Source organism: Myotis myotis, unplaced genomic scaffold, assembly GCF_014108235.1.
Source record: "Myotis myotis isolate mMyoMyo1 unplaced genomic scaffold, mMyoMyo1.p scaffold_m19_p_3, whole genome shotgun sequence".
NCBI lineage: Eukaryota > Metazoa > Chordata > Mammalia > Chiroptera > Vespertilionidae > Myotis > Myotis myotis.
The window spans coordinates 119,387,892-119,413,638 of NW_023416335.1; the positions used below are offsets into that span (position 1 = coordinate 119,387,892).

Genomic DNA, 25,747 nt, shown 5'->3' on the forward strand with positions numbered 1-25,747 from the left:
GAGGTCTGCGACCCCTGCCCCTATGTCAGAAGGGTGTCCCACCACCAGCACTCAGACCTGTTTACAGGGAGACCTTGATGCAAGTCCACACTCCTCCCACAATGGCTATATTGGGAGAGTCCCGCCCCTGCCATTTCCTGGGGCAGGGGCCTCACAGCGCAGCACAGGAAAGAGGAGTCCAGAGCATGTGCCCAAAGGTGGGGTGTTTATGAACAAGGTACAGGCAGAGCAGGCATGTACTCCCAGAACACCATAAAGGCAATCTAATGCTGTTGCCCAATTAGGTTCTGCACATAAAATAAAGCAAGTTCACCTCTAAACCTCCAGTTTAGTTTCTACTGAAACTGAGGCTCAGAGAATGTCATATCTTACAAGTGATTGGTGAGACTATCTGCAAAGAATGGTTTGTCCTTCACACTTCCACTTACATGTAAAACTCCCCTCACACAAGTATTTGCCATTAGACCTAAATGAGCTTTTGGACTGGGTTTCTGGATTATATGATGGCAGCTCTTAAGTCAGCTCTCTTTTACCTAAATCTTTAAGAAATCATAAACCCTAGCCCTGGCCAGTGTGACTCAGTTGGTTGGAGTGTGGTCATGTGCACGAAGGGGTGATGAGTTCAATTCCTGTTTGGGGCACATACCCAGGTTTTGGGCTCAATCTCCTATTGTGACGTGTGTGGGAAGCAGCTGATCAATGTTTCTCTCTCACATTTCTCTCTTGCTCTCTTTCTCTCTCTCCTTCCCTTTCTCTCTCTCAAAAAAAAAATCAATAAAACTAAAAAATCAAAAACCCTAGATTAAGTCTAACAGCCTAAACTTCCATTCATCCTATCTGTTCAAATTACAAGAGGGCCAGTCAAGACAAGAACTCCATTCCTTATGTCTGAAATGCTGATCAGAAGATTGCAACTAAGCCCTATAGCAGTGATGGCGAACCTATGACACGCGTGTCAGAGGTGACAGGCGAACACATTTTTTTGGTTGATTTTTCTTTGTTAAATGGCATTTAATATATAAAATAAATAACAAAAATATAAATCTTTGTTTTACTATGGTTGCATATATCAAAAAATTTCTATATGTGACACAGCACCAGAGTTAAGTTAGGGTTTTTCAAAATGCTGACACACCGAGCTCAAAAGGTTCGCCATCACTGCCCTATAGGGACAGATGTACTGTGGAGAAACAAGGTTAAAAAAATGACAAGTGCATGTGCTGGTTGAGCAATGGACGCTTTTGAAAGGGATTAGTTCAATAATGTGGGCATCTAGGTGGGCAGTTGTAAGAATCTCCCTAAGCTGGCCAACCCCTTCTTCCATGGCAAGGTCACAGCTCAGAGCTCAGCCCAGGGACAGCCCCGTTGGTCTGCGGTGTGTGGGGAGGGGTGGGGATGGGAGACGAGGTCCAGCTCACCCTTCGACCCGCCTCGTTGTTCTGCAGGTTCATAAGCACCCGGCCCTGCTCCTCCGATCCCTTGGCAAAGTTCTTCTCCCGCTCCCGGGCATCCACAAACTCCTTAGCAAACCGGTAGCCGTACTCCACGTTGTCCCCACAGCCGCCCCACAGCCAGTCCCGGGGAAGGTCCTTGGGCCGCGCTGTCCTGCTGCAGCCACATGTGGACAGCTCACCCTCTCGGCAGGCCCTGCTGATGGCGTTCACCACCCCCGCGGCACTCACAGCATAGGTGAAGGCCGTCTCCCGGCTCCCTGCAAGACAAGGCAAGACGGGGGCGAAGGAGGTCAGCTCTCTAGCGGAGGCTTCCTCCCCTCTGCCTCCTCGAGACCCATGGCCACAGCCACAGCATAACACTCCCAGGAGTGGCCTTTCACTTCCCATGACTCTAACGGTTTGAAACGTCTCTTGATAATGAGCTGAAATTTACCTACTCTGCCCTACGATATACCAAATAGAGTGACTCCCCCGCAGCCCTTGGCTTACACTAGCACCCATTTCAGAAGTTTATATGACCAGTAGGTTCCTAGGAGGCAGACCCCAATGCAGGAGAGACCGGACACTGAGGAATTTAGGAAACACCTGAGACCAAGAGAATGAGACTAAATAGAAATCATGGGACTAAGAACAGGACTCTATTCTCAAAAACATCTCTCCCTTACAGATGGCAATGTTTCACTCTATGAGCCACACATCTGCCTTTTATTGCTACCATTATCTAGGTGGACAGAGGCAGGGAGCAGGAGTAGAGAGGGAACTAGAATTACAACATCCAGAATCATCCAAGCTGCCTCCGGGTCTTCCGCAGGGTCCACACTGCCTCCCAACTCCCAAGCACTGGGAACCACATCTATGGGACCCTCAGCAGGTCTCTCCCAATACCCAGATCATTTCTAGTAGAAAAGCCGAACTGTGTTCCTCTATTGCTGTAGTGAGCCACTTGAAAACTCACATGATATATGCTCTAATTCAATAAAAATGTTTACAAAAAATAATACTCAGCCACCAGGGAAATGCAAATCAAAATCACAATGAGACACCACTTCACACGCGTGAGTATGGCTATCATCAATATGACAGCTAACAAGTTGGGGAGAATATAGAAAAACTGGAACCCTCATATACTGCTGGTGGGAATGTTCAATGGTACAGCTGCTTTGGAAACAGTCTGGCAGCTCCTCAAACATAGCATTACCACATGACCCTGCAATTCCACTCCTAAAATATATCCAAGATAAAGGAAAACATCTGTCTACATAAAAACTTATATATGAATGTTCACTGTAACATGATTCATAACAGCCAAAATGTTAAAAAAAACAAAAACACCTCATATTGTCCATCAGCAGGTAAATGGGTAAACAAAAGGTGGTCTTATCCATACAATGGGATATTATTTAGCCATAAAAAGTGATAAGTACAGTCCTGGTTGGTGTGGCTCCGTTGGTTGTCATCCCATGCACCAAAGGGTTGCCAGTTCGATTCCTGGTCAGGGTACATGACCCGGTTGTGGGTTTAATACCCGGTTGTAGGTTCAATCCCCGGTTGGGGTGCATACAGAAGGCAACCCATCACAATTTCTCTCACACATCGATGTTTCTCTCTCTCTCTCTCTCTCTCTCTCTCTCTCCCCCTTCCTCTTTCTCTAAAAATCAATGAAAACATATTTTAAAAACATATTTTATTAAAAAATTAATTAAGTACAGGTAGAATATGGATGAACCTTGAAATTATTATGCTAAGTGATCACTTAGCATTTTGTGTCTATACTGAACCTCATATAAAAGGCCACATATTGTATGACCCCATTGATATGAAATGTTTTTAATATGAAAATTCATAAAGACAGAAAGATTAGTGGTTACCTAGGGTTTGGGGAGAAGGGGAGAGAAATGAAGAGTGATCTCTAATGGGTATGCAATTTCTTTATAGGGTTCTGGAATTAGATAGTAGTGCTCATTGCACAGTCTTGTGAATATACACTGAACTGTATATTACTTTATATTTCAATAAAGTTGTTATAAGAAATAAGAAATAACATTCATATAGACTCAGTAATGGAAGGAAGAGAGTGGCTTTTAGCAGGAAACTGAGATTCAATCCTGATCTCAGCTATTAAACCAGACAGAATTTCTGCTCTCCATGGTCAGAAGTAGACACACCACAATTCTGTTTTGGCAGGTGGAGAGGGAAGCAGTCTGTAACTAGTAGTCTAGAGTGATCACCTTACCCTATCAGGGTCCTCAAACTTTTTAAACAGGGGGCCAGTTCACTGTCCCTCAGACCGTTGGAGGGCCAGTCTATAGTTTAAAAAAAACACTAGTCGGCTGCTAAGCAACAGGCAGCGGCGGCAAAAACACCCGGCGGGCCGGATAAAGGTTTTCGGCGGGCTGCACGTGGCCCGTGGGCCGTAGTTTGAGGACCCCTGCCCTACATTTTGATTATCTAGGCCAGTGGTTGGCAAACTCATTAGTCAACAGAGCCAAATATCAACAGTACAACGATTGAAATTTCTTTTGAGAGCCAAATTTTTTAAACTTAAACTATATAGGTAGGTACACTGTTATTAACTTAATTAGGGTACTCCTAAGGCTTAGGAAGAGCCACACTCAAGGGGCCAAAGAGCCGCATGTGGCTCGAGAGCTGCAGTTTGCCGACCACGGATCTAGGCACAACACAGTGAAGTTTGCAACCAGACCACACTGGAAAATTCGTTTTTCTCAATTAACCAGGGGCCAGCTTCTGGTCAGGAGCAGCCCAAGTGGACTAGGAGTAGCCCAAGAAAACCCAGGGATGCAGGAAGTCACACCCATGACTCAGCTTAACATCTGAATCAGCGCTGAACCACTGCCAGAGACCAGGGCCTATCCGGACTGGGGGAGTCAGACTATGAGCGTGAGCTCCCAGGATGTAAGAGGCTCTTAGGAAGGAGGGAGTCATGCCTGAGAAGCCTTCCCAGAATAGGGCGTCAGCCCCTGACCTGGCTCCTGGGGCAGGAAGGAGCCTCCGAAGCTGCAGTCCAGAGCCACATTCCACCCACGGTGAGCATTCCTCAGAGAAGTGGGTTGGGATCTCAAGGCAACCCATTTCCCCTTCTGTAGTGACTCTAATCACCAGAGCATTCTTATATTACGCTGAACTAGGCTTCCCTACAACTTCTGCCTGCTGGAGAGGCACCATCTAATCCCTTTTCCATATGACAGCCCTTCAGTATTTGAAAACAACTAAGATGCCTTTTATGCATTCTCTTTTCCAAGCTGCATATGTCTGATTTCTTCTTCCATTCTTTAGCAAACATGTTTTTTAGAGCTGAATCACCCCTCTCAGAACTGCCTTTTAAAATAGTGTACCTGAGGCTGAGCGTGATATCGCAGCCTCTACGTGCTCTGAGGACCCTCGCCTATCAGCATGGCTTGGGATCCTAACCTGTCCTGAGTGAATCAGCTGTCTCGTGCAGTCATTCTGCCTCTTTCGGCCGGGGCTTCATTAGGTCCTGAGTGCAGGTGGCTCTGCCTTCATGGGCAGCATCTGGGTCTCACGTAAGCTTGGTAAGTAAGGCTTCTAGTGCTCCTCTCAGAAAGCAAGAATGCGTAAGAGTGGGGGAAGGGTGTCTATATATGAAACAATTCAGAGTGGAAACTCACATCATATCAAGGAAAAAGGCTATTAAACCAGCAGCTACTAAAGAGACCTTACCCTAGTAGGACGACAGGAGACAGCAGGACAATATGGTGCCCTCTCTGTTCCAACTGTCAGGAGGGTGCCTCCATGCTCCCCTCAGTGATAGGCCAAAGGCTCCCCCTGAGCTGCTCTGCAGCCGCTTCAAAGAAGGAAGGGCTCTTTGGAAGTCACACACAAGACAGCAGTGAGAGGCCTCCCCAGGGGAGGAATGGAGGACAGCTTCCCAGGTAGCATAAGCCTGCAGGGAAGCTACAAAAAGGAACGGTGAAAATAAGGCAGACAGGAGGTTCCATTTGTAACGGAATAGGGTCTACTTTCACAAGCCATTCCACCATGCAAACCTGTACCCAGCAGAGTTTCTACTCCTGCCAACACTTTTCTTTCTAAAGTAAAAAAGTAAAGCCTCATTTTTTTGGCCTTCACTCAAACAGAACAACACATGGAAAGGATCTGGCCAACATCAGGCATACATTAGGTTATTCCCTTCAAGTGATTAGGGGGTGCCTCTCTCTATGCTTGGGCCATCCTTGTGCCCTCACTAGAAACCCAGGACAGAGGGTGCTGCTGACCAAGGTCTTTACCAGGGAGAAGGGACAGATACTAAGTATATTTGAGAAGAATTGATAAATTATCACCAAATCTCGCTTAACCCTCAAGTCCATTCTTAACCCTCAAGTCCAGTAAGACTGCCATGAGAACATGCGCATCCTCTTGTGAATCTTGAGTTGACACTGAAGAAGAGAGAAGTGAGGTTCAAAGTGTACTTTCCCCTGGTCCTCACTTCTCGATATGTGGTAGGGGAGGGAGAGGAAAGAGGTCAAGGGGGCGGGGGAGGGGCTGCCAAGTATACAGAGGAATGGAATCTCAACTCCCTAACTCCCTGCTGCTAAAATCATTCCTTGGGAAAACTGCAGCCTTGGGTAACTCCAGAATGCCTTTTGAGGGGAAGCTGTCCTGAGAGAATGTGAGATAGGGACTTCAGGGCTCTAACACCTTCCTTTTATGGCCCTGGGGATAAGACTCAGTAGAATAAGGCCGGATTTCTCAATTTCTTGCCAGGGAGAGAATTACATTTCAAAAGGACCTAAAACAATTAGACCCTAGATCACACCTCCATCTAAGCAATAGGGCAGCAAAAGAATCCTAGACCTAGAGTGGGAGAGGGGAGAGAACAGAAATCTTGGGAAAAGTGGCCCTCTCATCTTTCTTCTTCAGTCTGTCCCCTGCCCCCACTTTCACACACACACCCTTTCAATGAAGAAGCCAGGACTGGATCTGGGTTGGATTAATGACAGCTATCACCAATTTGGCCCCAAGTTTCTATCTCTCTTAGAGTCCAAGTGAAAGAGGCAAAAAGCATACAGACATCCAGGGCAAGGCTCTCAAAGGAGGCCCTTGTGCTGAATGAGACAAAGGGCCCTGGTGGTGGGCGGTTTCCCAGTTCTAACTCAACTCAGATGCTCTGAGCCCTTCCCAGAGTGAGTCACGCTGGCTGCCCAGACAGGGCGAAGCTGGAAGAGAGGGTTAGCTGAGCATTGAGCTGTGCGGCTAACACATCCTCTGAGACACTTCTGTCTGCGTGCATCTCCCTCCCCGCTTGCAGGCCAATTCCAAGCCATGAGAAAAGCCAGTTAGATACCCAAGTGGGCTCTCTCTGCCCCATCCTGAGAGAGCATGCTTGCACCCAGGCCAGGTGAGCACAGCCCCTTCAGCCGAGCCTGGTCTGTGGCTGCTTACCTATCTGCATGACTCTCCCAAAGACAGAGGCATCGTCCACGGTGCTGCAGTTCCACCGCCTCTGCCGGAACTGGTGCTGGCACTCCTTGATGCCCATCTTGGCTCCCTCCCCTATGTAGGCCATGTGCTCCTGGTACAACTGGCACAGCTTTCTCTGGCCCGGGGAGAGCCCAGGAAGCTGGCTGCACACAGGCTGGGCACCGATGATGAACATCTCAGGTCTCTGCACCGGGTTCATAGCTAGCGACCTACAGCAGCAATTCAGAAAGGGGAAAGGAGTGAGCACACGCCTGCGTGCAGCAGTAAGTCATTCCTCCAACACATTTACTGAGTGCTTTCTGTGAATAAGACCGTGCAATGAGGGCTGGGAAAAGGAAATTGAGGAGCCCTGGCCAATGTGGCTCGATTGGTTGAACTGTCATCCCAGTACGCTGGAAGGTCCTGGGTTCAAATCCCGTCAGGACATACCTACGTTGTGGGTTCGATCCCTGGTCAGGGTGCCTACAGGAGGCAACTGATTGACGTGTTTCTCTCACATCAATGTCTCTCTTTCTCGCTTCTCTTTCTCCCTCACTAAAACCAATAAAGAAAATTGGGGAAACTGAGGCACAAACACAGGTGACGACATGTGAGATATCAGATGCCAAAGACAGACTTGAGCTTCTGGATCCAGAGTGAGCAGATAGAGGAAGAGTTCTTACAGCTGGGAGAGGAGCTTTTTAAAAAAATAATTATTTACTTTTAAATTTCTATTTTTTAAAGCCTCACTTACGGACATTTTCATTGATTTTTAGAGAGAGGGGAACGGAGGGAGAAAGAGAGAGAAACATCGATCAGTTGCCTCCTGCACGTGCCCCGATTGAAGCCAGGGGTGAACCTGACAGGGAAACGAACCCGAGACCTTCCAATGTATGGGACAATGCTCCTACCCAGCCTGGGCTGGGAGGAGTTTTATAAGGAGATGGCTAGACTGTGAGCTGGCTCTTAAAGCGTGTGGGGCAGGAGGAGAATGAGCCAGACAAGGGCAGGCTATATTCATTTGAGGCAGAGGGCAAAAAGAGCCAACAGGAGAGCACGTGACTTATTCAAGGAGTAGGAGTAATTGGTTCACTTTGGCCTAAATGCAGGATGTGTGATAGAAAGCAATACATTCCCTTAAATCAGTGGTTCTCAACCTTCCTAATGCCGCGACCCTTTAATACAGTTCCTCATGTTGTGGTGACCCCCAACCATAAAATTATTTTCATTGCTACTTCATAACTGTAATTTTGCTACTGTTATGAATCAGAATGTATCTGATATGCAGGATGTATTTTTCATTGTTACAAATTGAAAATAATTAAAGCATAGTAATTAATCACAAAAACAATATGTAATTATATATGTGTTTTCCAATGGTCTTAGGCGACCCCTGTGAAAGGGCCGTTTGACCCCCAAAGGGGTCGAGACCCACAGGTTGAGAACCGCTGCCTTAAATAGAACTTCCCCTTATGCCTTTAAAATCTAATCCAATTTACATGCATTGCAATATATTCTAAATGTTTTCACTTCCCTATCTGACCCACACATCCCCTAATCCACCGTTTATCAGTTCAAGGGCTCTCCCTTCAGCTCATCACCCACCAGACACAATAAAGTGTTAAGTTAGATGAAAAGGCTGTACATTTGCCATCTGAGTAAAAATTTGAGCAGGGCATGGTCTGTGCAAAACAGGTGGTGAGTGCCTGCCATTTCCATGTTGACTTGGCAATGATAACAGTCTTTAAAAGACAAAAAGAAAGACACACATGATCCTACAAATCCCTCATCTTGTCATCAGACTTATAAACTAGAAATTCTACTCTCCTTGCCCCTACCAGCAAAAAATAAATAAAATAAAAATCATCCAATAGCAACAAAAGAGATATTTTCAACCACCCCTAGAAATGGCGGTACAGCCAGGAACAGGGGAATGCAGACAGGATCAGAGAAAAAGCCAAATGAACGAATCCTTTATCCTGGGGAACCTTTACTTCTGGGGGCTTGAGAGAGAAAAAGGGCTGTGCTAGATTTCCTGGGATAAAAGAGGGCCTTAGGATTCCTATGAATACAGGAATGATCACGACCCACCGTGACCTTCTCCACATTTCAATTACCAAAGGAGGTGTAGGTTGTAGAGTGGGACTTCAGCCCCTCTCACTCACCACCAGGAGCTGGCTTCGGCTGGGAGCTGAGCCCAGCTGGAGAGCAGCGCAGCAGCGAGCAGCAGCAGGCCTGGCATGGTCGGCCTCAGCCCTCCCCAGTGTCCTGGGAAGACCCCTGGGACTGCCAGCGTCCAAAACTGGGCTCCCTGAGAAAACAGAAATGGAAGGAGAATCAGTGTGGAAATGCAACAGATAGGGGAGGACCCGCAGACAGGGTGAGCTCTGGGCTGGATCTAACATCACTTTCTCTCTCCCAAAGAAATGCAGCCTCTTTCCAACCTCCAGTTCTTACTGTTCATCTCACCATAGGGTTGCCTTCATGTCTCTTACCCCAAACCGTGAAGACCCCACTCGAGGCCTAATTCCCAAGGAAATACAAGCTGAGAAACTAGAAGACAGAACTGAAAACACGCTACTTCAAGAACAGAGCATGTGCTATGCAGCACTGATGCAATGCACATCTGCCCTTCCAGAGCGAGAACCACCCATCGCCCTCCTCTTTGCCTCTCACGCCTGCCAGAGGTGGATGTCTCTGGCCACCATGCTCTTTTGTGGCGCTAAAAACCAACTGACAGCCAAACAGGAGTTTCCCTCTCAATCTGTAACCTTCTCACTCTAAACAAGTTTTCCAAATCCCAGAAGCTGTTTACCAGGAATAACAGTAGGGAGAAGGCAAGGACTTTTCACTTTCTCAGGGCAACTTCTCTGAGAAATGTAAAAGCCTACAGCAAGCCGGGGCCCTAAAGCTCTGGAGGCTGGGGCGTGCCTCCCTGGGTGGCCCTCATCCCTCCCCTGTGCTCAGGGGCCCTGTGTCCCAGCAGCACCTACAGCAGAATGGGAGCACCTGCTGCTCCTCATGTGCACCCCTTGCCTCTAACATCTGTGCTGAGCAACAACCCCTTCCCTTGTGGCAGGAGAGCCTCCCGCATCTTTACTCTCCCGCAGCTTTTCGTAACTACCACCTATGCCTGTATTCCCCGCAAACACCTTTCCTGGAGTCCTCGAAAACCTATAGAAAATCCAGCTTCAGGATCCTGGAGCAAGTCTGTAAAAACACGCCCCTCCAACTCACCCTCACCTCGTTTCCCCTGGAGCTTCCATCCAGGGCGTGACCTCTCAGTCCTAGTGAGTCTTCTTCCCACTACCCCTTAACACCTCCAACCTTATACACACAAACACACACTCCCAAAGCCCCCACCCGACCCCCACCTCACCGCGCAGTTCTGGGTCGCCAGGCTCTCCGGGAGGGGGCGGCAGGTGCTTTGGGTCATCAGCCTGGCAGATATTTTTGTCCTGGGGCCACCAAGAAAGGAAGGTGGCCTGAGCTAGATCCAGGGAAGCTGGGCCACAGCCTATCCCCACCCCCTTTTGGTTTTTCTCCTTGGGGTCTTAGCTGGGGCCGCCGGGGCATCAACAGGCAGGTGTGTGAGGTCGGCAGGGGGCAGATCAAAGCAAAAACTTGCTCCTTCCCCTTTGTCATGCAGAGCAAGCTCGGAAATGATCCTGTCTCTAGCCCAGCGGACTAACAGCTCCCCACACCCTACTTCCCAAACAGACCTTCCCTCCTCTAAAGGATGCCCCCTCCCCCTCTAACCTCTACCCCCCATAAATCCTCCCCGTCCCCGAGGGCAGAAGGTCTGTGAATGCACTGACTGGAACCGAGAGATGGAGCAGAGATAGGGCTGGCACCAGAAGCTAATGGCTTTATGGAGGGGAGGGGACCAGGTCCAGAGTAGGGAGGACAAGAGAAAAGCTTCAAAGAATCTCCTTGTCCAAACATCCTCAGCTCCACCTACCAGTCCTTCTTGGGGACTCAAGAGTCAGAGCTGCCCCTACTCCCTGTGGCCCTCCTCCCTGCCCACACCTCCCTCCCACCCACATGGCCAGCCCACCACCAAGCCTCCTGCAAAACCCCTACTCCCACCGACACACATCCTCACACATTTCCATCCAGATAGCTGAGCTCTTTCTCCAGCTGGTGACACTTCTTATCCCCACGGATTCCCCCTCACACCAGTGTCTCATTGTCACACCCTTTCACCGGGCCCCTGGGAAATCTCTGGCTCTGCAAGTCGTAGGTGCAGCCGAGGCCACACTGGGAGCCACTGTTTCTGAGCCAAGGACGGGAGTCAGTGCCAGCTAACAGTCGCTGTGGCTTTGACACCCCAGTGCCAGGCTGACAGGTGAGCTAAGGCCACACTTCCAAGAGCTGCGAACCCCGCCCCTCTGTGCTTTACAAACGTAAACTAAGACAGGCTCACTCCCAGCAGCCGCCTACCAACTTGTGCTTTCCATCAAACTCTCATTAAAAAAGATTTTAAAAACTTAAAAAAGAAAGAAAAGGACTCTAGCACGGAAGGCAGCCTCTTTCTCTGCCTTCCAGATGCGAGCCCCCCCCTGAGTGGTCACCCAACCACCGGCCTCGCCCACCCTCCTTTACAGTCTTTCATTTCCTCAGGCAGGGCCGGGAGGAGAAAGGTGGATGCTGGTGACTGGTTTCACTAGTTGGGCAGAATGGAAACTTCTTGCCTCAGCGGGACTGGGGAGGAAGGAAAAAGTGTGGGGACTGATGGTTTGGTCTTAATGAGTCGGACACATCAGAGGCCCTGTTTTGGGGCCACTGCTGAGTTTCACAGCAGGTCTCAGCCAGGGGAGACTGTTCCTTGTGTGGGGAAATAGGTCTAGCAATTATCCAAAAGACAGGGCGAATTCTTTTTGCCGCCTTGGTAATAACTAGAGTCTCCCCCCAAAACTAAATAGTTTCTCTTTCCTATGAGAGGTGTCATTTCAGAGCCACCAACAGTTAAGTATGAGAGAATCCAGGGCTTCTCTTCTTTGGTAGTGACTGGGAGGTTGCAGGCATGGGGAGATGCAACATTCTCCGTCGTGGGGACCTCCCCAGGGCCCGCATGGGCTGATCAGACGGATCTGCTCTGCTTCTTCATTCAGCCATTCATTTGTCCAATAAATTCATTAATCCAATATCCAGGAGGGGCCTCATGTGTCCCAGTTACTGCTCTAAGTGCCAGAGATAGGAATGAACAAATAAATTCAGGCAGGGATAGGGGCACCGACCCCCGACCCAGTCCAAAATCTGCATATAACTTTTGACTCCCCTAAAAGTTAACTACTAGTAGCCTACTATTTACGGGAAATCTTACCAAGAACATAAATAGTCGATTAACACATATTATGTTTGTTACATGTATTATATACTATATTCTGATAATAAAATAAGCTAGAGAAAAGAAGATATTATTAAAACCATAAAGAAGAGAAAATGCATTTACAGTATTTATTGAAAAAAATCTGTGTATAAGTGGACCTGCGCAGTTCACACCCATATTTTTCATGGTTCAACTGTACATATGTGTTAGGTTCTGTGAATATTATGAGAAAAATATCAAGCAGGGACTACAATCAAGAATAAGGCGTGATAAGCCAGCCAGAGACAGAAAAATACCATGTGATTTCACTTATGTGTGGAATCTAATGAGTAAAATAAACAAACAAACAAAATAGAAACAGACTCATAGATACAGAAAACAGGCTGGCAACTGTTAGAGGGGAGTGGGGAGGGGGGCTGGGTGAAAAAGGTGATGTGATTAAGCAAAAAAAACAAAACAAAACACACACACAACTCATAGATACAGACAACAGTATGGGGATTACCAGAAGAAAAAGGGAGTGGGGAGGGGGCGGTGAGGGGGTAAAAGAGGGTACAGGGGGGATAAATGGGATGGTGAACATACAGATTATATATTATAGAATTGTGCACCTGAAACCTATATAATTTTATTAACCAACTAGAGGCCCAATGCACAAAAATTCATGCAAGAGTAGGCCTTTCTTCCCCCAGCTGCTGGCACAGGCTTCCCTGCCCTCGCTGCCCGCAGGCACCCGGGACCAGGGCTGCTTCCCTCCTCTGGCCCCGACTTGGTCAGGAAGGACGTCCGGAATGATGTCCGGTCTAATTAGCATATTACCCTTTTATTATTATAGATATCACCCCAATAAACTCAATAAAAAATTTTAAAAGAGTAAGGCATAAAAACTTACATTACTTAGGGTCCTTGGGGAAAGCACATTGGGAAGTATCTGCCCAAACCACTATGTAGAAGGAAGGCAGCAGGGGACAGCCCTGCTGCCCATCTCCAACCCCTGTGGCTCGTCCCGGGTCCTGACTGAGACTGCACCGCCTGCTCTACCAGCACCACAAAGGGCTGTGTGTCTGAAAACAGAAACTCCAGGTTCTCGTCCTTTTTCTGGTTGGACTCAGTTACCAATTTTCATTTCGTTAGGGGGCTGTGGTCATCCGGCCCAAAGGCAGGAGACCAAGGAGAGAGACTTGGACAAGTGGGGCTGAAGCCCCAGCAAATCTGTCCTTGAAGAGGTATCTCTGTGCTTTCCACATGCACTTCAGACTGTGCCTGTGATGAAAACCTCAGCCCACAGGGCGAGGGCTTGGAAAGGTTATCAGCTGCTCTGCTCACAAAACCACCACTGGGTGTTCAGCGTAGGGGTCACACAGAAAATGGTGTCCCATCCCACACCTGTCCCCCTGCCTCAGACAGGCACCCCCACACCTAGAAACTTACCAAGAAATAACCAAGATGCTGGATGGGAGCCTTCTCACGGTTGCCACGGGCTAACTGTTGCTGGGTGACCCAGTGAAGAGCTACTGGGTGCAAAATTTAAAAACGCACTTGCTCTTCTGTTGACCTCTCTGGCAAGGTGAACAACCCTAGCAGTCTGGAAAGGGAACGTCCCTCTGTGAACTCCTGGCTGCACTGCCACAACGTACTTGCCTGTTGTTAAATTATCTCCATGGGGTAGGGGCGGATAGAGGAGGTGCAGGAATGACAGCTGTCATCCCAGTCTCCTCTTTCCTTGGTCACTTCAACAACATAAAGAGGAGAGAAAGACCCTTTATGGATCTTGACTAATACCTCCTGAGGTGTACAGCACGTTCACGCATTGCCTTCCCTATTTCCAAGCAAGTGTTCGCCCTGCTTAGCCCTCAACACCAGAACAGTTCTTTGTGGTCTAACCCAGATGGCTCCAACAGGTCTTCCTAAAATACGCACTGAACATCATAATATTCCCATTTGAAAACTTGCAATGGTTACCAGTTCTTTAACCATCCTAAACTTCCCAGCCCGGCCTCATTTTCCCTCATAGTCTTCTCCTGGATTTCCAAATGCGGACCTCTTTTCGCACCTCCCCCTGCTTCTAGAACAACCCTGCTTTCCCCACAAGACCTCGTTCTGATCTCTTCCCAAGAGGCATTCTCCTCTCCAGCAATCCAAACCTTAAACTACTTCCAAGTCCATGCCCATGGTTCACTTCCTCCATGAAACTGCCCTTGATTAATCCAACACCATGGAAATCTTTCCACTTACTTGGGACTTTGTTAGCATCTATGAGTACAGGTATCTACTCAGCACTACCCCATCCCAGACATGCTGTCTTGGAGTTGTGTGTATTTCTTACTTCTCGAACCATCAGAAGTTTCTTAAAGATACAAACTTACTTTTTCTACTTTCCATCTATGCCCCATGTGCCCAGTATAGTTATACTAGGCAGTAATAAATGGTTCTTCGTTAATAATCAGTGACATACCTGATATTAGTGAACATTTATTGAGCACCTCCTACATGCACTGAACCAAGTGTTTTACATCCACTTTTCTCATTTAATCTTCACCAAAATTCTATGTGGTATATGACACTATTATACCCTCACTTTAAATACAAGGAAACCAAGGTGTAAAGAGGTTAAGTAGCTTTCTCAGACAGCAATTGAATGGTAGACCCTGGCTTGGATTCCAGGTCTTTCTACTCTTCCCCAACAGAGGTAACTACATCACATCCTTGATAGTTCTTCCCTGTCCCTAGAATATAACACTCCCTCTGCTTTGCTTTTCTTCTTTTCACTACTGCCTTATTGCTAAGGCTGTGAATAGCAGTACAGTAAATCAGCCCTGACCAGGTGGCTCAGTTGGTTGGGCACTGTCTCCTACACCAAAAGGTGGCAAGTTTGATTCCCAGTCAGGGCATATAATCAGGTTGTGGGTTTGATCCCCGGTCAGGTGCCTGCAGGAGGCAACTGATCGATGTTTTGCTCGCTCTCCCTTCTCTCTATAAATAAATTTTTTAAAAAACATGCAATACCTATTTAGTCAGGGACACTGAAAAAAAAAGGTAAATTAGATAACAACATCATAATTCATAGGAAGTAGCACAAAAAACAACGTTTATTTAAAAAAAAACAAAAAAACAACCACCAGGCTGATTGTAAAGTTACTAGTATAAACACACACACACACACACACACACACACACACACACACAGACAGTCTTGTCGGTGGGGGAAGAAAGCCAGACTTCTCCCAATCAAAATGATGACAGGCTGCTTAAGGCTGGAGGAATTAAGATAGAATAACAGTTTTAGAGAGCTGGTGTTTATATGTATCAAAGGTTCCCCGTCTCCTAAAGGATGAAACCAAACACCATCACCACATTACACAAGTCCTTTCAAAATGTGACCTTGCCAACCTTTCCATCTTGTTTTGGTTTTCACTTTGTGCTCCAGAAACCCCAAACTGCCTGCCTCTCCACACCTCCTTACCAGCCCACACCTTTGTGCTTTGCTGACTTCTGGGAAGGGGTTGCCCTCTCTCTATGCAGATCAGGCTCTTTGTCCTTGAGATCACACCCTCAAAGATGTCTTCCTTGACCATTCAATCCAAAGCAGGCCCCCACCTCCATCATTCTCTTTCTAGCTTAGTGCATGTTTTTGCCACATCTATACTAATAAACGGCTAATATGCTAATTAGACTGGGAGACCTTCCTGACATCCTTCCAGACAAAGCCATGGTGGTGGGGCCGAGGCAGAGGCAGTTAGGATCGATCAGGCCAGAAGGGGAGGGCAGTTGGGGGAGAGCAGGCCGGCAGGGGTGGGCAGTTGGGGGCAATCAGGCCGGCAAGGGGGGGCAGTTGGGGGTGAGAAGGCCGGTGGGGGGTGAAAGGGCGAGGGCTATGCCCTCCATCTTACCCTGGATCCTCCATGTTGGGGCAGAGGCCATGTGCTCAGAAAAGTGCCTTCTTCCCGAGCCCAGGCCCCTGCTGGCCACGCCCAGGATTTCTTTGAACTAACCAATGACAAGCAAGGGATGTGCGCGCCATAGAGATGACCACATCCTGTGTAACAAGACCCGACTTGCGCCTGGCCAATTGGCAGGGCCCACAGCCAGCTCCCCTCCCCTCACTATTAAAGCCCTGATTTTCTCATGGGTGGCACTCGGTTTCCGGTCGCTGCGTCGACTGGAGGCCCGGGTCGGGTTAGCTAACTCAATAAAGGACCTTCTGCTTTTGCATCGGACTGGCTCCCTGGCGTGGTTTCTTGGGGATCTTGAATTCTGGGCATAACAGGGGGGCAGTTGGGGGTGAGCAGGCAGCAGGCAGAGTGGTTAGGGAAGATCAGGCAGGCAGATAGGTGAGCGGTTAGGAGCCAGTGGTCCCGGATTATGAGAGGGATGTCCAACTGCCCGGCAGCTGGCAGTCGGACATCCCCCGAGGGGTCCCAGATGGAGAGGGTGCAGGCCGGGCTGAGGGTCACCCCCCTCATGCACAAATTTTGTTCACCGGGCCACTAGTTTAATATAATGTGGCATAATTTGGTATGTTTATTTGTATTTTTGTTTCTTTCCTCATAAGTTCTGCAAATGGTCTTATTCACTATTTTCTCCCAGTGGTTAGGATAGTGTCCAAGGGTACCTAGTATGTGCTCAATGAATATTTGTTGATTGAAAAAAGAGAATAGCCCTCTCCGGTTCTCCGGCCACCGGCCACTGAGGTCAGCCTCTCATAGAGACAAAGCTTCCATATGGCCCAGCTCACTGACCAGCACAAAAACTGCTTCTACTGATGTATCCCCTTATTTGGGAATCTACTATCAGATATTAGTTGAGATTTTGGAGATTCCAAGACCCAGCTCAGTCTCTACCTTGTCTTCAAAGACTTGAGAACCCTTTTTTTTTTTTTTTTTTTTTTTTTTTTTATTTTATTTATTTATTTATTTTTTTTATTGCTTAAAGTATTACAAAGGGTATTACATATGTGTCCATTTTATCCCCCCGCCCTAGACAGTCCCCTAGCCTCCCCTATCCCCCAATGACTTATGTCCACTGGTTATGCTTATATGCATGCATACAAGTCCTTTAGTTGATCTCTTACCCCCCTACCTCCTGCCCCGCAACCCTCCCCGGCCTTCCTGCTGCAGTTTGACAATCTGTTTGAGGCAGCTCTGCCTCTGTATCTATTATTGTTCAAAAGTTTATAATGGTCTCTATTATCCATGAATGAGTGAGATCATGTGGTATTTTTCCTTCATTGACTGGCTTATTTCACTTAGCATAATGCTCTCCAGTTCCATCCATGACGTTGCAAATGGTAAGAGTTCCTTCCTTTTTAGAGCAGCATAGTATTCCATCGTGTAGATGTACCACAGTTTTCTAATCCATTCATCTACTGATGGGCACTTAGGCTGTTTCCAGATCTTAGCTATGGTGAATTGTGCTGCTATGAACATAGGGGTGCATATATCCTTTCTGATTGGTGTTTCTGGTTTCTTGGGATATATTCCTAGAAGTGGGATCACAGGGTCAAATGGGAGTTCCATTTTCAGTTTTTTGAGGAAACTCCATACTGTCTTCCATAGTGGCTGCACCAGTCTGCATTCCCACCAGCAGTGCACAAGTGTTCCTTTTTCTCCACATCCTCTCCAGCACTTGTCGTTTGTTGATTTGTTGATGATAGCCAGTCTGACAGGTGTGAGATGGTACCTCATTGTTGTTTTGATTTGCATCTCTCGGATGATTAGTGACTTTGAGCATGTTTTCATATGTCTCTTGGCTTTCTGAATGTCCTCTTTTGAAAGGTGTCTATTTAGGTCCTTTGCCCATTTTTTGATTGGATTGTTTATCTTCCTTTTGTTAAGTTGTATGAGTTCCCTATAAATTTTGGAGATTAGGCCCTTATCGGATATGACATTGGCAAATATGTTTTCCCACACAGTGGGTTTTCTCGTTGTTTTGTTGATGGTTTCTTTTGCTGTGCAGAAGCCTTTTATTTTGATGTAGTCCCATTTGTTCATTTTCTCTTTAGTTTCAAGTGCCCTAGGAGCTGTATCAGTGAAGAAATTGCTTCGGCATATGTCTGAGATTTTGTTGCCTTTGGATTCTTCTAGAATTTTTATAGTTTCCTGTCGTACATTTAAGTCCTTTATCCATTTTGAGTTTATTTTTGTGTATGGTGTAAGTTGGTGGTCTAGTTTCATTTTCTTGCATATATCTGTCCAATTTTCCCAGCACCATTTATTGAAGAGACTATCTTGGCTCCATTGTATGTTCTTGCCTCCTTTGTCAAATATTAATTGAGCATATTGGTTCGGGCCGATTTCTGGGCTCTCTATTCTATTCCATTGATCTATATGCCTATTCTTCTGCCAGTACCAGGCAGTTTTGAGAACAGTGGCTTTGTAATACATCTTGATATCTGGTATTGAGATCCCACCTACTTTGATCTTTTTCAGGATTGCTGCAGCTATTCGAGGCCTTTTTTTATTCCAGATGAATTTTTGGAGAGTTCGTTCTAGATCTCTGAAGTATGCCGTTGGTATTTTAATGGGAAGTGCGTTGAATTTATAGATTGCTTTGGGTAGTATGGACATTTTAATGATGTTGATTCTACCAATCCATGAACACGGTATGTTCTTCCATCTGTTTATGTCTTCCTCTATATCTTTTTTCAACGTCCTGTAGTTTTCTGAGTAGAGGTCTTTTACCTCTTTAGTTAAGTTTATTCCTAGGTAGCTTAATTTTTTTGGTGCGATGGTAAACGGGATTGTTTTTATAATCTCTCTTTCTGAAAGTTCACTATTGGTGTATAGAAATGCCTCGGATTTCTTGGGGTTAATTTTGTATCCTGCTACATTGCCAAATTCATGTATTAAGTCCAGTAGCTTTTTGATGGAGTCTCTAGGGTTTTGTATGTATAATATCATGTCATCTGCAAATAAGGACAGTTTTACTTCCTCTTTTCCAATTTGGATGCCTTTTATTTCTTCTTCTTGCAGAATTGCAATGGCTAACACTTCCAGTACTATGTTGAACAGGAGTGGTGAGAGGGGGCATCCCTGTCTTGTTCCTGTTCTTAGGGGAAATGGTGTTAGTTTTTGTCCATTGAGTATGATGTTGGCTGTGGGCCTGTCATATATGGCTTTTATTATGTTGAGGTATGATCCTTCTACTCCCACCTTGCTGAGAGCTTTTATCAAAAATGGGTGTTGAATTTTGTCAAATGCTTTTTCTGCATCAATTGATATGACCATGTGGTTTTTTTCTTTCAATTTGTTTATGTGATGTATCATGTTTATTGATTTGCGGATATTGTACCATCCTTGCATCCCTGGGATAAATCCTACTTGGTCATGGTGTATGATCTTTCTGATGTACTGCTGGATCCGATTTGCTAAGATTTTGTTGAGGATTTTGGCATCTATGTTCATGAGGGATATTGGCCTGTAATTCTCTTTCATTGTGTTGTCTTTACCTGGTTTTGGTATTAGGGTGATGCTGGCTTCATAGAATGAGCTTGGAAGTGTTCCTTCCTCTTGAATTTTTTGTAGTAGTCTGAGGAGGATAGGTTTTAGTTCTTCCTTGAATGTTTGGTAAAACTCCCCTGTGAAGCCGTCTGGTCCTGGGCTTTTGTTTGCTGGAAGCTTTTTGATGACTGCTTCAATTTCTTCCATAGTTATTGGCCTGTTGAGATTTTTAGATTCTTCCTGATTGAGTTTTGGAATGTTGTATTTTTCTAGGAATTTGTCCATTTCCTCCAGGTTGTCTAGTTTGTTGGAGTAGAGCTGTCCATAGTATTTTTTAACAATCATTTGTATTTCTGTGGGGTCTGTTGTTATTTCGCCTCTATCGTTTCTGATTTTGTTTATTTGGGTCCTCTCTCTTTGCTTCTTGGTGAGTCTGGCTAGAGGTTTGTCAATCTTGTTTATCCTTTCAAAGAACCAGCTCTTGGTTTCATTGATTTTCTGTATTGTTTTTTTGGTCTCTATGTCATTTATTTCTGCTCTAATCTTTATTATCTCCTTCCTTCTGCTCACTCTGGGGTTTTCTTGTTGCTCTCTTTCTAATTCTTTGAGTTGTAGAGTTAGATGATTTACTACCATTTTTTCTTGTTTTTTGAGATAGGCCTGTAGAGCTATAAACTTCCCTCTCAGGACTGCTTTCATTGTGTCCCATAGGTTTTGGATTGTTGTGTTTTCATTGTCATTAGTTTCCAGGATGTTTCGAATTTCTTCTTTGATTTCATTGGTAACCCAATCAATATTTAATAGCATGCTATTCAGCTTCCAGGTGTTTGAGTATTTTGGGTTGTTTTTATTGTAGTTTATTTCTAATATTATGCCATCGTGGTCTGCGAAGACGCTTTTTATGATTTCAATTTTCTTGAATTTGGGGATACTTTGCTTGTGACCCAATATATGGTCTATTTTTGAATATGTCCTATGAGCATTTGAGTAGAATGTATATTCCCTGGCTTTCGGGTGAAGTGTTCTGAAGATGTCTATTAAGTCCATCTGATCTAGTGAGTCATTTAGGATTGCTGTATCTTTGCTGATTATTTGTCTAGAGGACTTATCCAGTGCTGTCAGTGGTGTATTAAAGTCCCCTACTATGATTGTATTGTTGTCGATGTCTCCTTTGATATCTTCCAGGAGTTTTTTTATGAATTTGGGTGCTCCTGCATTGGGTGCATATATGTTTACCAGGATTATATCTTCTTGTTGTATTGATCCCTTTAGTATTATGAAGTGGCCTTCCTTATCTCTTGTTATGGCCTTCACTTTGAAGTCTATTTTGTCCGATATAAGTATTGCTACCCCAGCTTTCTTTTCCTTTCCATTTGCCTGAAAGATATTTTTCCATCCTTTCACTTTCAGTCTGTGTGAGTCCCTTCTAATGAGGTGGGTTTCTTGTAGACAGCAGATGTATGGGTCATGTTTTTTTATCCATTCAGCCACTCGATGTCTTTTGTTTGGAGCATTTAGTCCGTTTACGTTTAAAGTTATTATTGAAAGGTACTTGTTTGTAGGCATTTCTGTTTTTGTGTGGCTGTTTTCTTTCTGAGCTTTTATTTCTTATTTTTATACCAGTCCCTTTAGCATTCCTTGCATTGCTGGCTTGGTGGTGATAAACTCCCTTAGCCTTTTTTTGTCTGTGAAGCTTCTTATTTCCCCTTCAAGTTTGAATGATAGCCTTGCTGGATAGAGTATTCTTGGATTCAGTCCTTTGCTTTGCATCACTTTGTAAATTTCCGTCCATTCTTTTCTGGCCTGATGTGTTTCTGTTGAGAAATCATTTGACAATCTAATGGGAGATCCCTTGTATGTAACTTTCCGTCTCTCTCTTGCAGCCTGTAAGATTCTCTCTTTGTCCTGAACATTTGCCATGGTAATTATGATGTGTCTTGGTGTGGGTCTTTTTGGGTTCACCTTGTTTGGGACTCTCTGGGCTTGTGTGACTTTTTTCTTCCCCACCTCAGGGAAGTTTTCTGATATTATTTCTTCTAATAGGTTTTCTAATCCTTGTTCATCCTTCTGTTGTTCTGGTACCCCTATTATTCGTATGTTGTTTCGTTTCATGTTGTCCCAAAGCTCCCTTAGGCTCTCCTCCTGTCTTTTCATTTTTTTCTCCAATTGCAGTACATTTTGGGTGTGTTTTGCTTCCTTGTCTTCTAAATCACTAATTCGGTCCTCCGCTTCTCCTAGTCTACTGTTGATACTTTCAATGGAGTTTTTCATTGCAGCTATATCACTCTTCATATCTTCTTGGGTCTTACTTAAGTTGTTGATTTTTTCATCTGTTTCTTCTAGCTTCTTCCATATGTTATCGATTTTTTCATCTGTTTCTTCTAGCTTCTTCCATATGTTATCGATTTTTTCATCTGTTTCTTCTTGCTTCTTGCTGAGGTTGTCGATTTTTTCCTCCATCCGGTTTATGCACTCTAGGACCCTTATTCTGAATTCTTTTTCTGTCATGTTGCATGCCTCTGTATTACTTAGCTGCTTTTCTGGAGAGTCCTCCTTCTCTTTCCTTTGGGGGTTTCTTTGTCTACCCATGTTTGATCTCACTGACATATCTAGACGTTGAGTCGTTCAGTGGCTGCTCCCTTGGTGGCAGTGACTCCTTGGTCTGCGGTTGCTCTTCGGGCGGTTGCGGTAGCAGCTGCTCTTCAGTTGGCAGCAACTCCTCTGGTGGGTGCTGTTCACAGCTGTGGTGGCTCTTCTGGCTGGTGGGGCGAGGTTTCACGTACAGCTGCTGTTCCTCAGCAGAGGGTGTGGTGCTCAGGAGGTTGCTGTTGCTTGGATCTGCTGTGTTGATTTAAAGGCACAAAATACAACACAACAAGGCACCACGTACCAGGCACTATACACAAATATATTCACGATATTAATAACCCCAAATAAAGGTGACCACCTGAATTAAGAGAATTAGGGGACAAGGAAGAAGGAAGAGAAAAAGAGAAAAGAGAAAAAAGAAAAGAAAATTAGGGACCAAAAAAAGGAGTGCAAAAATGAAAGTGGGAAAAAGGAGGGGGGAAAGTAAAAGCGAGAAAAGAAAGGAAAAGAAAAAAAAAGAGCGAAAAGAGAGAATGAAGTGGAAGAGGGGAAGAGACTTTTTATATGAGGAGAATGCTCCTATAGAACAGCCATTAATCCCAACAAATTCCAGCAACAGCTCCCTGGAGATAAATGCAAACTAGAAACAACCATTAATATAACGATGAAAATAGAATGGAGAACACTAATCCCAAAATAAAATAAAGAGAAAATAAAATGGCACTTTAAAAAAAATGGTAAAATGGTAGCAGTAATAATACTGGTTAAAAATAAGAAGGTAGTAATTAAAAGGGTAAAATCAGGTGATGGAAAAAAGAAGAAGAGGAAAAGAAAAAAGAAAAAAGAAAAAAGAAAAAAAAGAAAAAAATTGGTTTCTTAGTTAAAAGGTGAAAAAAAGAAAAAAAAAAATATTGCAGTAGTGAAGGTCCTTCGGTTCTTCTATTCTTCAGTGTGGCTCGCCTTAGACCTGCCAGGTATTCAGGAGAGTGTTGAGTTTCCCTGCGATACACTGTTCCTCTGTGTTGTAAACCACAGTCCTTATTTTAAAGCAAGCCGCATTTGTTTCCCAGACTGCCTTATTTTGTGTTTAGCAAAGAGTCAGTTTGTGGGTCAGCCTCTGGGTGGCAGTGTTCTGGGGTTGGCCTCTGAGGCTACAGGGCCTCTCTGTCCAGTGGAAGTTCACTGCCCAGAGCTGGCTGCGTAAGAGTTACCAGTGCTGTGTTGTTGCTGGGATTGAAAATCCCTCTATAGGCCAGACCCTGTTAACTCCCAGGGACTGATCAGGTTATTTTAATCCTTGATCTCCTACAGGGTGGAATCTGGGTGTGGCTGTGCTCCTTGCCTGGGGGCTGGGGGGAGGAGTCTCACTCTCCGGAGAGAATGGCTGCCTCAGACGTGGGCTCAGGGGTGTCTCAGCACTCAATTCGCTGCCACCTCTCCCGGCCCCCCTTCTCTCCTCAGTCTCTCCCCAGATTCCACTCCTCCGCACACTCTCCCTCTCTTCAGCACAGGTGAGTGTCTGTATCCGAAATGTCCCATGAACAGGATTCAGTGAAAACAAACAAACAAACGCCGGCCGCGGAAACGGGGAAGGCTTGGTTTCTGTAAGCTTCTTCTCTTACCGGGACTGCATGGTCTGGTCAGCTCTTCAGGCTGCCCCCTTTAGGCTCAGTCCTCCGTGATCACAGACCGAGCTCTCAATTCCCCCGGCAGCGCCAGGAATCCCGCGGTTCTCCTTTCCCCTGTTAGGGGCTGTGCCTGTCCCAAGGGACGCGGCTGTCTGCCACGCGGTCTCCCTCCGACTCTCTGGGCTCAGAGGTCTGGCAAACTTTCCTGCCCAAATCCCTGATTTTTTTACCTTTCCAGGGGAGTTCTGCTCTTCCCGGCTGTAAACTGTCTCGCCAGCTGAGGAATTTCGCCAATTCGGGGTGGATGTTACTAGTTTCAGCTGCTCACTCCATTTGCTCAGGGACACGACCTGGGACGCGTCTGCCTATACCGCCGCCATCTTCCTGACTCAAGACTTGAGAACCCTTGGACTTCTAATCCTGCTTATTATGCAGTAAAGTGAAAAGGTCAAAGACGTTGCTCCTAGAGGTGGTTTGGTCTAGCTGGGGGAAGTGAAAAACCTACTCTGAAATGCAGGACAGGTGAAGTGCCTGAGGAGTCCAAGGGAGCAGTCATAGTCAGGAGGTAGGACTGGAGTAGGGACTTAAAGATGTGTAGGCTTTAAATAGGAGGAAAAGAGCAAGAAGGATTTCATATAAAGCTCTGGTTTGGTTTAAAAGAGAAAACTTCACCCTGGCCAGGTGGCACAGTTGGAGCATCCTCCCATGCACTGAAGGGTCGTATGTTCGATTCTCGATCAGGGCACACACCCTGGGTTGCAGGTTCAATCCTTGGTTGGGTACCTGTGGGAGGACACTGATTGATGTTGATCAATGTTTCTCTCTCATATGTCTCTCTCTCTCTCTCTCTCTCTCTCTCTCTCTCTCTCTCTCTCTCTCTTCCTCTCTCCCTCCCCTTTCCTCTCTCTCTAAACTCAATTTTTTTTAAGTTACACACACACACACACACACACACACACACACACACACACACACATATATTCTCTGGTGAGGATTTTTTTAAAAGAGAGAAAATTTGAAGGATAGGAGAGATATTGCAATATGTGAAAAAGGATTTTGATAATTTTCAGTGTTCTCAGAATCATTCTTCTTTTTTGTTAATCTTTATTGTTGAAAGTGTTACATATGTCCCCTTTTTTCATGTAGTCCCTCTAAATTCCTACTGAGCATTCAGTATCAATTGTCCAGAAAAACCTCCCATGGTCATATGCTTCTAGTTTCTGGGGGCATCATTGCAGGAATGGGGCCATCAGCTTAGGGGAGCAGTCATCTTTTGACCATGAAATGATGGCTGAGTAAATCTTCCTAGACAGCCAAGAAGTATAGGAATTCAGATGCTGATTTATTATACTCTTTCCTCACAGTCCCACTTATTCTCTGTGCTTCAATTCTCTTCCTGATCCAGGACTAAAATCTTGGTGTTATATTTGACTCCTTCCTTTCCTTTACCCTCCATGTCAAATCAATTGCCAAGGCCTCTTCACTGTGTTTCCATAATATTTTAAAAATTTATTCACTACTCTCTATTCCTACTGTCATACTCTGAGCTATTGCAAGAGCCTGCCAATTGCCCTCTTTTCCCTCCAACAAATTGCGTCTTTTGTCCCATTCTTATCTACTGAATGACTGAATGAATTCCTTCCATACTTGGTTCTCTAATTTCCAAGGTAACAGCCAGCTACCAGGTTTCTCAAAGTATGGTCCTCAGACCAGTGGTCGGCAAACTCATTAGTCAACAGAGCCAAATATCAACAGTACAACGATTGAAATTTATTTTGAAAGCCAAATTTTTAAACTTAAACTATATAGGTAGGTACATTGTTATTAACTTAATTAGGGTACTCCTAAGCTGGCCTTTGCTAAAAA

General features: G+C 45.6%; 1 protein-coding gene across 1 annotated transcript in view; it reads right to left on the minus strand.

Moving 5' to 3' along the window:
- Positions 1-25,747, minus strand: part of WNT5B (Wnt family member 5B) — a 160,347-nt gene that overhangs the window by 32,257 nt on the left and 102,343 nt on the right. The window contains exons 2-4 of the mRNA XM_036298474.1: positions 9,059-9,204; positions 6,876-7,123; positions 1,419-1,711 (exon numbers count right to left, since the gene is read on the minus strand). Coding sequence (XP_036154367.1) covers positions 1,419-1,711; positions 6,876-7,123; positions 9,059-9,204 — 687 coding nt within the window. The remainder of the gene's footprint in view (positions 1-1,418; positions 1,712-6,875; positions 7,124-9,058; positions 9,205-25,747) is intronic.